Here is a 16,483-nt window from a genome sequence, read left to right as displayed (position 1 = left end):
GCAATGTTGTACCCAAACGAAATTTGCGTCCTTTTCTTCCCACAAATAGAGCTTTCTTTTGATGGTATTTGATTGCCTCTGCGATTTTTATTTTTTTGCGATATAAATGGAAAAAGACCGAAAATTGAGAAAAAAATTGATATTTTCTACTTTTTTTTTTTTTTCTACTCTTTGTTTTAGTCATACATTTAGGGCAAAATTTATTCAGCCACATGTCTTTAGTAAAAAAAATGTCAATAAGCGTATATTTATTGGTTTGCGCAAAAGTTATAGCGTCTACAAGCTAGAGTACATTTTCTGGAATTTACACAGCTTTTAATTTATGACTGCCTATCTCATTTCTTGAGGTGCTAAAATGGCAGGGCAGTACAAACCCCCCCCCAAATGACCCCATTTTGGAAAGTAGACACCCCAAGGAAATTGCTGAGAGGCATGTTGAGCCCATTGAATATTTTTTTTTTGTCCCAAGTGATTGAATAATGACACAAAAAAAAAAAAAGTTTACAAAAAGTTGTCACTAAATGATATATTGCTCACACATGCCATGGTTATATGTGGAATTGCACCCCAAAATATATTCTGCTGCTTCTCCTGAGTACGAGGATACCACATATGTGGGACTTTTTGGGAGTCTAGCCGCGTACGGCACCCCGAAATCCAATCACTGCCTTCAGGATTTCTAAGAGTGCAAATTTTTGATTTCACTCCTCACTACCTATCACAGTTTCGAAAGGCCATAAAATGCCAAAATAGCACAAAAACCCCCAAATGACCCCATTTTGGAAAGTAGATACCCCAAGCTATTTACTGAGAGGCATGTTGAGTCCATGAAATATTTTATATACATTTTATATTTTGCCACAAGTTTGCACAAAGTTGTCACTAAATGATATATTGCTCACACATGCTATGGGCATAAGTCAAATTACACCCCAAAATAAATTCTGCTGCTTCTCCCGAGTACGGGGATACCACATGTGGGGGACTTTTTGGGAGCCTAGCCACGTACGGGACCCCGAAAACCAAGCACTGCCTTCCGGATTTAAATATAAAACGCTACAAAAAAAAAAAAACTGTTAGCGATCGCAGGGATCAGGCCTGACTCTGCGATCGCTGTAGTTATGTGTTTAGTGTTTTGTAAGTGACAGTGATCGATCGATACTGCACTTGGGTGGGCTGGGCGGAGGGGCAAAACGCAGGTGCTAGCAGGTATCTGGGCTGATCCCGCTAACAATGCATTTTTTTGGAACCCTAAACTGCTGGGGACGCTAGTATAGATCTGATCAGATATTTATCTGTTCAGATTCTATACCACTACGGGAGGTGTATGCTTTGCGCGTGGGTGTTAGCGGTACTGGCACTAACCTAGCGCTGCCTGGGGCGACGCAGACCCTGACCCTAAAACCTAATTGATCTCACCCGCCGGGAGATCAAGGGGTTAAACCTTTATTGGGTAATAAATGGTGGGTGCCCGGATGCTATAAAAAGCAAACTAACCAGAGTCACCCATAACACTTATACGGTGATCACTGGTGAAAGGGTTAACTAGGGGCAATCAGGGGGTTCAAATTTGTATTAGGTAGTATATGGGGGTCCCTGGCGCTATACAAAAACCCGACGGGGAACCTAAACAACTAACTGGCTAACCAGCGTCACCAGTGACACTTATACGGTGATCGCTGGTGAAAGGGTTAACTAGGGGCAATCAGGGGGTTAAAACCATTATTGGGTAGTATATGGGGGTACCTAGCGCTATAAAAACCTGGCGGTGAACCTAAAAAAATAACTAGCTACCTAGCGACACTAATGCAGCGATCAGAAAAATTATCGCTTAGTGACACTGGCAAAAGGGGGTGAAAGGGTTAATTAGGGGCAATCAGGGGGTTAAAACCATTTTTGGGTAGTATATCGGGGTACCTAGTGCTATAAAAACCTGGCGGTGAACCTAAAAAAATAACTAGCTACCTAGCGACACCAGTGACACTAATGCAGCGATCAGAAAAATGATTGCTTAGTGATACTGGCAAAAGGGGGTGAAAGGGTTAACTCTAAGGGCAATCAGGGGGTTAAACCTTTATTGGGGGTGGTAGGGGGTTACCCTGGACCTAACACTAACTGCCCTGACACTTTTTACTTTTACAACTGACACTGAATGCAGTGATCAGTAAATAAATGATCACTGCAATCAGTGACACTATGACTGGGGGGGGGGGGGGGAGGGGGGGTTTGTGTGCCTATATATGTCAGTGTAGTGTTGGTGCACACTTACTTTTAGTCTTCTCCTCGTAGTCCGGTCAAAAAGACCGCCCCGAGGAGAGTGACATCACTTCCTCCCTGCCTGTGTATACAATACACAGTGGGAGGAAGCTTCTCATTCGCCAGGAGCGATCGAGGGGGGATGGCCAGAAACCAACGGCCATCCCCTCATCCCGGATTGCTCCTGAAGCGAAACGGACTGCCGCATCCAGCGGGAGGGGGTCCGATCGGACCCCCCACCCGCTGAAAGGCAAGCACGTACATGTACGTGCTTGTGCCTGTACATGCCATTGTGATGACGTACAATGGCATGCGGCGGTTGTGAAGTGGTTAAAGTATATTTATCGGCAAATACTTCCGTTTTGGAAAGAGTAAAGCCGGCCATAGACTGAGCGATTTTCTTTCCTGCAAATACGGGAAAGAAAAAAATGAAATAAAAATCGCTCAATTCCCCCATCAACATAGACGGTGTTGACAGGGGGATCCCTCCCGCAGAACCATTGTGTTCTTCTGGCAGCGGAAGCTGTCCCTGCCAGGAGAACACAGTGATTGTTGCTAGTGACTATAACAGCTGCTAGCAATAACTGAATGTAAAATCCGGCAGGCTGGTTGTACTCAAACTGAGTGATCAATTTGGGCATATTCAGCCTGCCCATAAATGGCTTGGAACACTCTACGGACAGCTTAAGGAATGCTTAAAACTCCTGTTAGAGTGTGGTCTCTCATCAGCGCACACTTCTGCATGTTTCCTGGAATTACCTGAAAATTATTTTTTTCTGGCAAGAGGTGCGAACATTGATAAGACGACTCACCTTGGTGGACCCAAGTCCGCATCCCATAGTTTTTTTATATGCATATAAAAACCAGATCCTGTTGAAATGCTAGAAAACCTCCTTGACAGTTCACTTACTCAATGCAGCCTATGCATACAAAATCACCCCCTCCTTCAATAACCATGTGGTTTGCCAAATAAGCTAGATCTGATAGATGGAGGTCTCACCCATCATAGACAGGAGAACTTTAAAGTAGAAGTACAGAGCTCGTTTAGCTGTACTTCGGTTATCACTCTGGTTTTACACTCTAGTTCTGCACTATGACCGGTTTTCAGCAGACAGCAGGCTGACATCACAGAGCCTCTCCATCACATTGACAATATGGTCAGGATCCACACCCAGGAGCCTTGACCAGCACCTGGCTTAGCCTTTCAGTGAACTGCTGAACAAACAGCAGTGACCGACAGTCACCAGCTCTCTGTTCAGAGCAGCAGAGAGAACTGAGCGATCAGCGGTGTTTGATCACCCTTGAATATGGCAGGGGACAGATGCAGCATCAGATCGCTTCTGCATCCAGCTAGGCAAGTGCGATTTAAAAAAAATATACTTTTTAAAGACACATTGAGGTTGATTTACTAAAATGGAAGAGTTCAAAATCTGGTGCAGCTCTGCATAGAAACTAATCGAAGTTTTTTTTGGCAAAGTTTAATTGAACAAGCTGATATTAGAAGCCGATTGGCTACCACGCATGGGTGTACCAGACTTTGCACTCTCCAGTTTTAGTAAATCAACACTACTGCATGCATGGACCATTTTTTTTATTACTCATCCATATACCAAGATACCTCTTACCCTACCTATTTTCCAATCTCTCCCCAACTAAGGCCAGCCATACACTGTTCGAATCTCGGCCGATTTAGCAGAAACCAGCCGAGACACAAACCATTAATGGGCAAGCTGAATGTATGCTGAATCAAAAATCGATCAACTTGGTTACAACCAGCCTGCCGGATTCTCTTGTAATTATCGCTGGTGGCTGCTATAGCCACTAGCAATAATCACTGTCTTCTCCCGGCAGGGACGACTTCCCCTGCCAGCGTCCCCACTGGGAGAAGACCATTGTCGATTCCTCTGATACCACTGTCTGTGCTGATGGGAGAATCGTGCAAATTTGCATCATCTATGAACAGCCTTACTCTCTGAACCTAGCCATAATTCCCCTCCCCCTTTTTTCACTCTCATTCCCCCACCAGGGCTAATCATCTTATCCTCTGGCATATTTATAGGATTTCTATTTCAATCTCCAGTAAGAACTGTCATTTTTTTAACTTAAAAAATATAGGTACAGGTCCGTTTCAAGTTTATATGGTACAAGGCGTGGCTGGTAATCCGCATTTGAGGATTTTCCCTGTTCTGGGGACAACTGTTATACTTGATTTTTCATAATTTTCTCTCCCAGTGACAACATTCACCAGGACAAGTAAAGAGTACATCTCCCTAGTAAAGGGAAAACAGAAAGCAGCACGATTCTAAAAGGAGGTTTAACATTCCTACACATTAGCCAAACTTTAAGAAAAACAAAAAACAATAATTCTAGGGCCCAAAATCTATGGTTAACTTTAAACTGATATCTTGTAAAGACCTTGAAAGCATCACCTATAGAGAATTTTGGGTACCATTGTTTTTTCATATCTTTTTACTCAACGGAACCCCTTTCATATTTTACAAATAATTGGGTATCATATTTTTTGTGCTATAATTCATTTTAGTGTTTTTTTTTTTCCTGAGAATATGCATTTGATTAACTGTTGCTTACATATCATGTGATAAAAAAAAAAAAATTGCAACTACCGCCATTTTATTTTACAGGGTCTCTGCCTTCAGAAAATATATAATTGCGTTTAAAGGGCTGTAGAGTAATTTTGGGCAAAATATACAGATGTGTGCGAGGAATAAAACGATTCCCCTGTAGAGTGGCTTGTATTTACTTATGCTTTGAGAGAGTATGTATGTTTTGTAAACATGCCAACTCTTCAGGCTATTAGAACATATATTAGCAGTTTCTACAGGGTGTTGTAAAGCTGTTGTCCCACCCATATTATGCCATAGGCTTTCACATAACCTATATACAAATGCTACGTATACTAGGCAACTCATCTATACATAATTTACCATCCTACGCATATATGTCATCAACAAATGTGAACTAGAACTCAAAAAGCGATTACATTGAGAATGCCAGAACATCTAATTGCTGCAGAATTTAAACTAACAGTATAATTATATGGCTTGTATATTAAACCTGTACGGTAAGAACACAGGGTTGTGGCGGTAAACCTGAGTCCTACTGCTGGAAGACTACAAGGAAAATAAAAAAAAACACCAGCATAAACTTTGATTTATCACAGGTACCTCTATAACGCTGTCAATTTATGCAGCTCTTTACACAAACACCTATACATACACACACACACACACACACACACACACACACACACACACACACACATCTCTATCATGGGTCCCTGCCCTCAACAAGCTTACAATCCAAGATCCCCAACTCACATTCATATATACACACATACGAGGGCCAATTTTGACTGGAGCCAATTAGCCTACCTACACAGGAACAGGGAGAACATGCAAACTCAGTGCAGATATGCAGGAATATGAGTATGTAAACATGTTTGCAACATAAATATATGAAAACAACCACTAGAGACTGAAGCACCTTACCTTGTTTATAGTAAACTGTCCTTCAAACCGGCAACCATTGCCGTTATTGAGGGGAATCTTCATGGAATTATCAATATGTCCAACTTCATGTCTGCCCATTTCATCCTGAATATCCAGGCCCACTACTGAAAGACAGTAGAATACAAGTTCCATAGAGAAACCAAAACAATCACATTTAGACAATAACTAGGCCTACTAACAGATAAATGCTATACAGAAATGTCTTGCCAATTAAGTTTGTTATGCTTTGTTTATAGAGTAAACCTCAATATAGAGTCCTTTGGGGGGGGGGGGGGGATTCCTTGCACATCCTGTGTACCAGGAAGCGAAAGGAAATCATAGATCTAGAGGACAAAAAAAAAAAAAAAAAACTGGCAAAGAAGTTTTACACCACACAAGAATTGATACTAGTCATTGACCAAGGAAAACGCTATAAAGTTCAAGGTACATGTGCACAAATGTCAATCACATGAGCAGGGACAGTGATGCTATAGTTATTTAGCAGATAGAAATGGTCAGCTCATTAGCCTGTATTAAATCCCACCTGTACACCAACAGCCATTTTTAGGGTTGTGGGTTTATAGAAGCCTCAAAGCTGAAACAGCTTTGAATAAAAAAAAAAAAAAAAAAAAAAAACTTAAATGGTTTTCTGATGCAAACGTTTCCTATTTTGCCTGGAATAATTATTTAGAAGTCTGCAGAGGCAGAAGCAGCAAACCATACAATAGACTTAAATGGCAAAATACTTACAGTCACAGTTGAGGTTGGGCAAGCTGATGTTCAGTCTTACATCTATTTTACCCCCACTCTCCTTATCAGGATCATCTACATATAGTTCATTAACACTGGAAGAGAAAAACAAAAAAACATTACAGATTAATAGACCAATTGGAAGAGTTTGTTTTATACTCAGTAGTAATAATGTAAACCGTTCTAAACAGATACAAGCATTTAAATGAAATGGGTATACCTGCAACATAAATGTGTGGGCTGCTCACCTGGAAGCCCATGTCCTGGATTTAAATGGGCAATCTGCAATTATTAACAACCTGAAGAGGAATGTGTTTTTTACTGAGCATGTACTGGCTAGGGCCACTGAAGAATAAGGTGTCGTTGGGGAAGATCACGATCAATAGAAATGGAGTCAGAACTGGCACACTCTAATAATGCTTGCATCAGTTTAGAACCATTTACATCCTTTACTAGATGCTGAGGATATATAGTGTTGCAGCAGGATATATCTACTAGCAACCAGGAGGTTAATGTTTGAAGTGACAATGGCAAGTGTGCTCCAAGTCCAAAGAGCTGGTGACCAGGAACGCTATTACACCAAAACTGTGAATACCATGTAGGATTAGAGAAAATCAAAAGGCTACTGTACGCACTTAATTTCTCATTGAACTGCACTTATTTATATTTTTATGTTTATGAGGTGATGCGATTGGCCTCAAGTGTTCCGCTGGCATTAATTTCTTTTATTTTGTTTGCGCCGATTGTTTTTTATTGCAAAATAGCAAAGTTTTTTTTTTTTTTTTTTTAAAGGAGGAAGAATGGGGATAGCATATTAAGCGTTGATTATTAAAAGTTGGACCTCCCAGGTAGCATGCACAGAAACAAAATCTGAGCCACATGGGACTTACTAAGCAGGCCATAAATGGGTCGAATTTTGAATGAAAATTCGTAAGAAAAGAATGTCCCAAGAACTTTTGTCCTTTTTCTAATAATTAGTGAGTCAAAATAGATGTTCATTTTGGACTGCAGTGACAATAAAATGTGAAGGAGCAGCTATACAGTTTTCAATTAAACTGTTTTTTGCCCATATCATGCTGATATTTGTTTATGAAGATGTGTGTGCCACACAGCAAAAAGAGCGTTTAAACAGAAAAAGAAATAATAGTTCTCTAGCTACTCTGCATTTTTTCCCCCTTTTTGTTCCTAACAAAACATGGCCAAGGTGGGAAACAGCAGAGTATAGCCATGTTCACAGGCCCTAATCCACAGAAAGACGATTGTCAACATTCATGAGGAAATCCACTATGGCTTACAAAGTCTGAAGGCCCGGTCTGTAGCGTGACATAGCTTACAACAGCTCTAAGATCATGAGTGATTTAGGCCATAGTTCAACAATCTCAAAATATGAAAAATACTGAAATTAAAAGAATACTGTATTTAACAAGCAAAACTGAGACATTTTAGAGGGGGGAAAAAAATAATGCTCTATTTAAAAATATTTATTTGAGCTTTCATTAAACGCGGTATCTTATCTGGCCAGATGTTCATCATTTCAGCTCAGGTCTTCGTGCGACTGAACTCAACCTTCACTGATATTCTTAACTGACCCCAAGTTTCTGCTGTCTATATAAAGCTTTGGCAGTTAAATGCACATGCCCCATTTTAATCCATTTAAGAATTATAAATGAGAGGTTAGCGCAAGTCCAATAAAACTTTAATTGTGGAAAAAGTCAGAAGGCAAATTCAATGTGTTTGGGGGCTACCCCTTCATCGGGGCTGAGAAACAAGAGGATACAAAATCATATAATACAGAATTGTGAACTGGTTCACTTAACATTGGATAAAAGTTTGTATCAATAGAAGACCTTATATATGTGTCACTAAAAAATACAAATACACGGACCACCCTGATGAAGGGGGGGGGGCCTAAGCCCCCAAAATGTGTCTGTCTTCTGACCTTTTACCAAGATTAAGTAACATTTACTGGACTTGCACTAACCTGTGCCACCCTCAAATTTTTTACACTTGCCAAGACTGATCAACTACAGAACACTTCCCCCTTAGGTTATACAAATGAAGAGGGTTTTGTCATTCTGTGTTCTGTCATTTAGGAGTCAGCTAGGCAGAGCTGAAAACACTGCTTTGGATTTCAGTGTAGCGGAAACTACACTAACTGTTGTCAGTGAAACAGGTTAGGAACTCATTGGATGCATGACAAATGGGCATTATTGTGTACTTGAAGCATTTTTCTATGTTGCCCAGACACACACTTTAAAGCAGTGATTCTCATCTCCTGTCCTCAGGGCCCACTAACAGGGCAGGTTTGCAAGATAATTGAAATACATCACAGGTGATATAATTTGCTGCTCAGTGATTGCAGTATTCTAGTCTGCATCTACCCAAGGCAATACTTCAAATCTGGCCTGTTAATGGGTCCTATAGACAGGAATTGAGAACCACAGATTTTATACTACCCTTTCCTTGCACACTCATCTTCACAAACACAGTGTCAGTACAAATATTCCCAAAATAACCCTTTACATATAGGAGTCTACTCTACTTCCACGGTGAGGACCGGGGGGTTATCCCCACGGGCTCCCCAGGCTCCCTCCCCCTTTGGACTAACACGCCAAGTTTGAAGGTAAATAAATAAATTCAGTTTATGCCATAGGTTTTAGAACCAACCCTCTGTTCCCTTTACCTGCTTTTGGTTTATGAAATCTTGCTGAACATCAAATAGATTGAATGCAACCTTGATCTGTTAAAAAATGTTATGCTACACTACTTTCATTATAAAAACTGTCTGGACAACTGTGAATGCCCTATAAATATACATCATTTTAGAAATCTCATATCTCCTTTATAAAGAATTTCAATATTTGCCAATACTGTTTTATAAGGCCCCATTCACACCTGAGCGTTTTGTAGCTTGAAGCCTGAAGCTACAAAACGCTGGAGGAGAAGAAATCCATTATTCTCAATGGAGATGGTTCACATCTCCACTCCATGTCGCCTGAAGCCGAACGCCTGAAGCTCAAACAAGTTCTGGATCCTTTTTTGTCACTCGAATCGGGAAGATTTGGGCATTCTCTCTACATTGGCGACCCTTTGCCCTGCACAAAAACCTGGTACAAAATGCCTCAAAAATCACAGTAAAATAGTGCGATTTTCTGCCTGAAAACGCTATGCTCAGGTGTGAATGGGGCCTTAAACTCTGTCAATATTGTATTCTTAGGTTACTACAATACTCTTATTGTATTCGTGCTGTAGGCCATATATTTGACCCATCACACCAGGATCATCACGTCCTGGACTAAAATAACAGTAACTGTAGTCTTACAACAGTAACATACTCTTAACCAATCAATAGATGAAAAATAAAGTTTGATTTCATATTTTAAACTTGTGGTATAATATTTATATATATATATATATATATATATATATATATATATATATATATATATATATATATATATATATATATATATATATATATATATATATATATCTATCTATATCTATCTTTATTTAAACCCTACAGAAGTACAAAGCCCCACCCTACCTCACCTCACCTTTGCCCTTGACACCGATTTAAAAAACCCTGTTGCCACCCGATAGACCATAAATCAAAAAGCCACAACATTTGAATTAAGAGTGTTTACCGATACCCTACCTTCTGTCCCTAACCACTTCCAGACCTGTTCACAACGACATACGTCAGCACTTTGAAGAGGTATATCGTTGCTAGCTGCCATAACCCCGGTATACTTTTTCAGCGAGCAGTCCGGTTTAAAAAAAAAAACCACCCATCTCCATACCATTGCAGAGCAGAAGCAATGTCAAAATGTCACTTCTGTCCAAGGGATATTCTTTTTCTTTTAATTTTTTCTTTTAATTTTTTTTATTGCATTTTAGTGTAAATATGAGATCTGAGGTCTTTTTGACCCCAGATCTTATATTTAAGAGGTCCTTGTCATGCTTTTTTTCTATTACAAGGGATGTTTACATTCCTTGTAATAGGTATAAAAAAAAAGTGAATTTTTTTTTTTTTAAAGAACAGTGTAAAAATAAAAAGTAATATAAAAAAATATTTTAACATGCCCCGTCCCACCAAGCTCACATTCAGAAAGCAAGCGCATACGAGTAGAGGCCGCATATGATTACTGTGTTCAAACCACATGCGAGATATCAACGCGATCATTAAGAGCGAGAGCAATAATTCTAGCCCTAGACCTCCTCTGTAACTCAAAACATGCAACCTGTAGAATTTTTTTAAATGTCACCTATGATTTTTAAGGGTAAGTTTGTCGCCAATCCACAAGCGGGCGCAATTTTGAAGCGTGACAAGTTGGGTATCAATTTACTCATTGTACCATTATCTTTCACAAAATAAAAATAAATAAAACTGGGCTAACTTCACCGTCGTCTTATTTTTGAATGCAAAAAAAGTTAACTTGTAAATACCAAATCTCAGATTCTCCATTCAGAACGCCTTGCAGAATTCTTAACCCCCCCCCCGCCACACACACACACACACACACACACACACACACACACACACACACACACACACGAGTCAAATATGGCTGGCCTAAGACAAAGGGGTTTTGAACAATTTATAGAATAGATGTTAAAGAAAGCATGTATGAAGGGCCTGCTGTGACCACAGAAGACCATTTTTTAATGTTTTAATGTACAATTTGTAATCCAAGCTATAAAAAGGAGTTTGACTGCTACTATTGTTATCACATTATGAAATTATATTTTTATACATTGTGACCATTTTATACTTCAAGAACAGTTATTAGCAGGAGTATGATAACCATCTTGTGTATGTGAACTCTGAATACATGCAGAGACTGAGAACAAATTACACAATCAATACCACTGACATGAAACTGACATTTATGAAACCTGTTAGCTACATTTTTACTGATACAACATGCTAAATGTCAATTTATTCCACAAGGACACAGTTTATTGTTGTACTATGCTAAAGCGTGGGAATTTGCATATAAATATCTTGTTGTGTATAGAACTGGTAGACCAAAGATCAATTCCTTCCACATTTAAAGAGGAACCGCAGTCTGCTCACATAATTTGTAATAAAAACATCTTTGCCATTCTAAAGCTTCCCTCCAACCACTATGCATATTATTTTATATATACTGTGATTACGTACTGGCCAAATATGCTGCAGAAATCTCCCTCCACTGAGTCCGGCTGCATCCATTTTAATGGTGGGCATCTGAACCTGCTGCCTGTTCACTTCCTGGATTTACACAGACACACACCTCCAACTCTGAAGCGCTCATTGGCCCTCTTATGACTCCCCCCCCCCCCCCCCCCTTCCTGGCAAGCTCTCACAAAAGAAAGAAAGAGAGAGATGAATAAGCCTAGGCTTATGACCAGACAAGAAAGAGGAACTGGGCTGTATAAGGCATTTACTGGCAAAAAAAATGTTGTTACTAGCCAAAGTTAAAAGAAGAGCAACCTATTTAATAGATGGAAAGATGAAAAAAAATGACTGAAGGCCCACTTTAAGAACAGCTGGAGTGAGTTTAATGTAGTGGAAATCTACTTTGTTAATCTTGTTTGGCAGTCCGGAGTGTAGAAGCTAATGGGTGCCATTATTAAAAAAAAGTTAAAAAAATTATGTAATATCAAAGCAGACCGGATAAAGTGTGCACTGCTATTTTGGAACAGAAAAATTTGGGTGGGTAAAACTGAAGCGTTCCAATCATTACTCACAAAGGTGATTAAGAATCAAGAAACTGGGTCACAGAGAAAACGTCAGTGAAACATATCATAAGAATGAATGCATCAGAAAATAAAAGTCAATAGCGGAAATAAATGGCAGAAAGTATCAAGATTCTGAAGCGATGAGACTATTTCGTAAGCAAGCCAAGTCCTGTGTGCAGGAGTCTGATCTGATCAGTGTATGTTGGAAAACTGGATTTCTTTATTTTAATGAAAGCAGAGACTTGTCTTGTCTTGTTTGTCTTGATATTTCAGTTGACTTTTATTAAATGAGACCATAAATACAGGCAATTTGTTTCCTTGTGAATCAATTGATCATAAAACATCATTAAGTTGATTGGTTGGATTAAACACACAGTGGGATGAATAATTGACGCACAGAACAAAGTTTGACCAGTCCAGCTGGTTAAGGCGTCACTTTGACCATAGCTTTAAGCCCCTTTCACACTGGGGTGGTGAAGGTGTTGGCGGTAAAGCACCGCTATTTTTAGCGGCGCTTTACCGTTGTTTTAGCAGCGGTATACGGCTGCTAGCGGGGCTGTTTTACCCCCGCAGCTGCGCTTTGCTGGTGGTATAGCCACGCTGTCCCATTGATTTCAATGGGTAGGAGCAGTGAATACGGCTAGATGCGGCTAGCAGGACTTTTTACTGTCCTTCCAGTGCACCGCTCCAGTGTGAAAGCCCTCCGGCTTTCACACTGGAGTGAAAGAAGTCGCTTTTTTCAGATGCTATGCAGGCGCTATTTTTAGCGCTGTAGCACCTGAAAAACGCTTCAGTGTGAAAGGGGCCTAAAAGTTATTTTCATCTATCCACTTTAAAAACACACAATAAAGACCAAGCTACCAAACTTCTCCCTGAACCTGACTCGATATGGTACGTGAACTCAGACCAGTATAAAAACGACTATTTAAAAAACAAAAAACGAAAAAACAAAACAAACAAAAAAACAGTTGCTTTAAACCAGGCAGCGTATGTAAGTCATGTATTACCTACAAGTCATTTTGTTTCCTCTTATCTACTTAAGCCATGGATGGTTTTGCCCTTTCATAACTAGGGCATTTATTTGCTATTCAGCACTTTAATTGGCAATTGCACGGTCATGCAATACGGCACACGAATGACATTATAATTTTTTCAATGATAAAGTATATTTTTTTCAATCACCACTGTTTTTTTTTATTTTTTGCGATATAAAATAAAAAATAAAAAATTCTAATTGGTCATAAAGCATATCCAATAAAATCGATTTTTCTCATAAATTTAAGCCCAAATGTATTCTGCTACATTTCAAATCCCAACAAGTTTACATGATTTAGTCTGTAGGAAACTTATAGAGTCCATAAAATATGATGTGAATATTAGTGAGCTGTGATTGGCTACAGCTAATCACATGGTACAGGTTGCGGAGATTGGCCCAGGTACCATGTGATAGCTGTGGACCAATCACAGATTAAAACCAAAGAAAGCAAAGCCGTTATGAACCATAATGATTCATAACAGCTTTGTTGACATTATGATCACCAGGCCCCGAGCATTGGGGTCCACATTCTGCTGTGAACAGCACAGTGCTACCTTGTGTCTGTACAGGCAAAAGGACATACATGTACGTTGTTTTGCCTGAAGATGCCCCCCACCCACAGTAAATATAATGTGGGCGGTTGGGAAGTTCAAAATCAAGTTGAAAAGCAAAACAAAAATGTAGCTCACATACTGTACATGTAATATCACGCATTTTATATTGTTGACCATCAGTAGTATTATTAGTATAAGCCGTATACAAAGCAGTCTATTGGTCTTAAAAAAAAGTGGGAGGCACCGGCCTGCAGGATTGCATATGGTGTGCATGAGTTTCTCGCCAAACATAGTGAGGGGCTCCAGGGTTGGTATATGATATGGAGGAAGTAAACTTTTTCAGAGCTTGATAAATTCTGATCTGGATCCCGAAGCCACAAAACTTTGCAGAGCTTTGCGTAGAATAAAGCCTCCATTCCTAGGTCCACATCTTACCTGTTAGCCAGACCTCAGTAATTAGTCTCAGTTATTCATAGACCTTTTGATATGTAAGAAGAATGCTTTTTAGGGCTCCATCTTTCACATAAGGGTCACCCTGTGAGTCTGGAATAGACTCAGGTTTAGTTGGTGGCTTAGACAAGCAGATGTTGTGTTATGCTATGGACTTGTGGTACCCTCCTGCATCGAAACTTTGTGTACTGCTTGCCGATTAAAAAAGTAAGACAAACCTTCATTCGACTGTTCCTGGGGGTCCCTGTCTTACACATGGTTTAAAGTTTCCAATATCAGTTGAGCCTGTCCCCCTTACAACTTAGTACCTTAAAGAGACATATCTATTGTTAAACAAATGGAGGCACTTGTAAAATAGCTACATTGGCAAATACTAAACCAGCAGCAGTGGAGTGTTGCCCAACAATAGTCTAATTAGCTACTGCAAAGGGCAAACTTTGTACATGGTAAAAAGATGAAGCTCACCAGGCCTCCTTAAAAAGGGCATACAGCAAATTATCTTCTTTCTACAGTGGCATATACAGGCCCTGTCAAAAGAGGCAGATGGTGGCACAGAGGCCGATGTCTACACCTCAACAGCTGGTACAAGAAATTGTCCCTGGAGGATGATGTTGAAGCCTATCTCAGAGTTCTAGAAAAAGAGGTACTCACTGACTTAACAGAGGGGCATCAAAATGCCCTCCTTTGTCTTAGAACCTCAGGATGCCAAGAAGTATCCTAAATTCTAAAAGAGAAATCCTAGCCAGTCGCAGGGTCAGCATGTCCATCCAAGTGCAGCATATGACCCTGGAAAAGCCTTTCAGGTCAAAGATGTGCAATTTGTTTCATCTTACAATTACGTGGTTACAACCAGAGGTGCTCAATCCTGCTCAGACTGTAGAGAAAGTGGTTAAAGATACAGTGATACAGTTAGCTACACAACCAACAAAAAAGTGTGTGGATGAGCTGGTTTCCCTTGTGGATTGAAATATTGCTACCTAGCACTAGCTTAATGATCTGCCCTCAAAGCTGGTATCAGAAAAATATGCTACTTTCCTGTCGATCTCTGAAAAAAAAAAAATGCCTTTTTTGCATAGGGTAAACAGGCCCTTAAGGGGATAGGTGAGACACGGTGGATGCTAGATATTAATGGCATAGGCCTTTAAAAAAAAAAAGGCTTCTTCGGGAGAGACATTGTAGATTAGGTGCAGACGATGCCGAAGGCATGTGGCTGCCAGCTGCCTCATATTACATGTGACCTTTTGAAGCATAGGCTATCATTTACCAAGTCTGTCCTGGAAGCACACCTAGAAACAGACTGGTTGACAAATATGTCTTATTACTATAGAAAGACATGCAGAAAAGGGATCATTAGATTCCAGAGACCTTGTAACCTTGGTCCATGCCAGTTTGTTTCTCTTGTTAAGCTTACCTCAGACTCAACGGTAGCATTCTGTATAGCACAGTGAAGGACTATACTACTGCAATGCTCACAGCAGAGATGCCTAGAGGAGGAACTTATGTAATGACTAAAAGTTGGCTTCAGCCACAAGGAAAAAAAAATAAGAAGGAAGAAAAAAAGAAGAAGAAAGAAAAAAAAAAAAAAAAAAAAAAAAAGTTTAAAACTTTTCCTGGAAATGTAGATTATTTTCAGAGTCAAACTTTGCTACAATAGCAGTTCCATTTACTGATACCACCAAAAAGAGCAAGGTGAAATAGAGTAGAGAGAAACCTAAAGCATTCTGAGTTATTAACCCCCCCAACTTAAGTCAAGAATTTCTTGTACAAACAGATACCTCTGATGGCCTGGGAACAGTCTTGTCCCCAAAAATGTATGGAAGATTAACGCCCAGTGACATATCTCTTAGGGAAACAAGCCCATGCAGAGAGGAACTATTAAATAGTGGAAAGGGAATATCAGGCCATAAAGTGGTATCTAGAGTCACGGAGATATTAGCTTTTAGTTTCAATTACAGACAACTCTCTATTAAAGTGGATGACAAACAAAGGGAACAATGCATGGGTCACAGGGTAGTTTTTAGTTCTGCAAAACTTAATTTTAAGTAGAACACAGGCCAGGGACCAAATAAGGGAATGCTGATGGACTGTGCAGGTCCACTGTATGTTTGCAAATGTGTTCCTTTCTCACTGGTCTTTGGTTTGGCTTAGATTACAAATTTTAATAAGTTCTGGTCTAGGCCTCGAGGCCTCCATTCTTAGGT

General features: G+C 39.8%; 1 protein-coding gene across 1 annotated transcript in view; it reads right to left on the bottom strand.

Moving 5' to 3' along the window:
* ERGIC1 (endoplasmic reticulum-golgi intermediate compartment 1) overlaps nt 1–16,483 on the bottom strand; it is a 148,520-nt gene that overhangs the window by 41,859 nt on the left and 90,178 nt on the right. The window contains exons 4-5 of the mRNA XM_077472804.1: nt 6,516–6,610; nt 5,766–5,890 (exon numbers count right to left, since the gene is read on the bottom strand). Of these exons, the coding sequence (XP_077328930.1) occupies nt 5,766–5,890; nt 6,516–6,610 (220 nt within the window). The remainder of the gene's footprint in view (nt 1–5,765; nt 5,891–6,515; nt 6,611–16,483) is intronic.

The sequence above is a fragment of the Lithobates pipiens genome, unplaced genomic scaffold (genome assembly GCF_037356315.1).
Source record: "Lithobates pipiens isolate NorthernLeopardFrog02 unplaced genomic scaffold, aLitPip1_a1.2 Scaffold_8, whole genome shotgun sequence".
Classification (NCBI taxonomy): Eukaryota; Metazoa; Chordata; class Amphibia; order Anura; family Ranidae; genus Lithobates; species Lithobates pipiens.
Note: the sequence above shows the minus strand (reverse complement) of the source record. Positions and strands in the feature narration are given on the sequence as shown.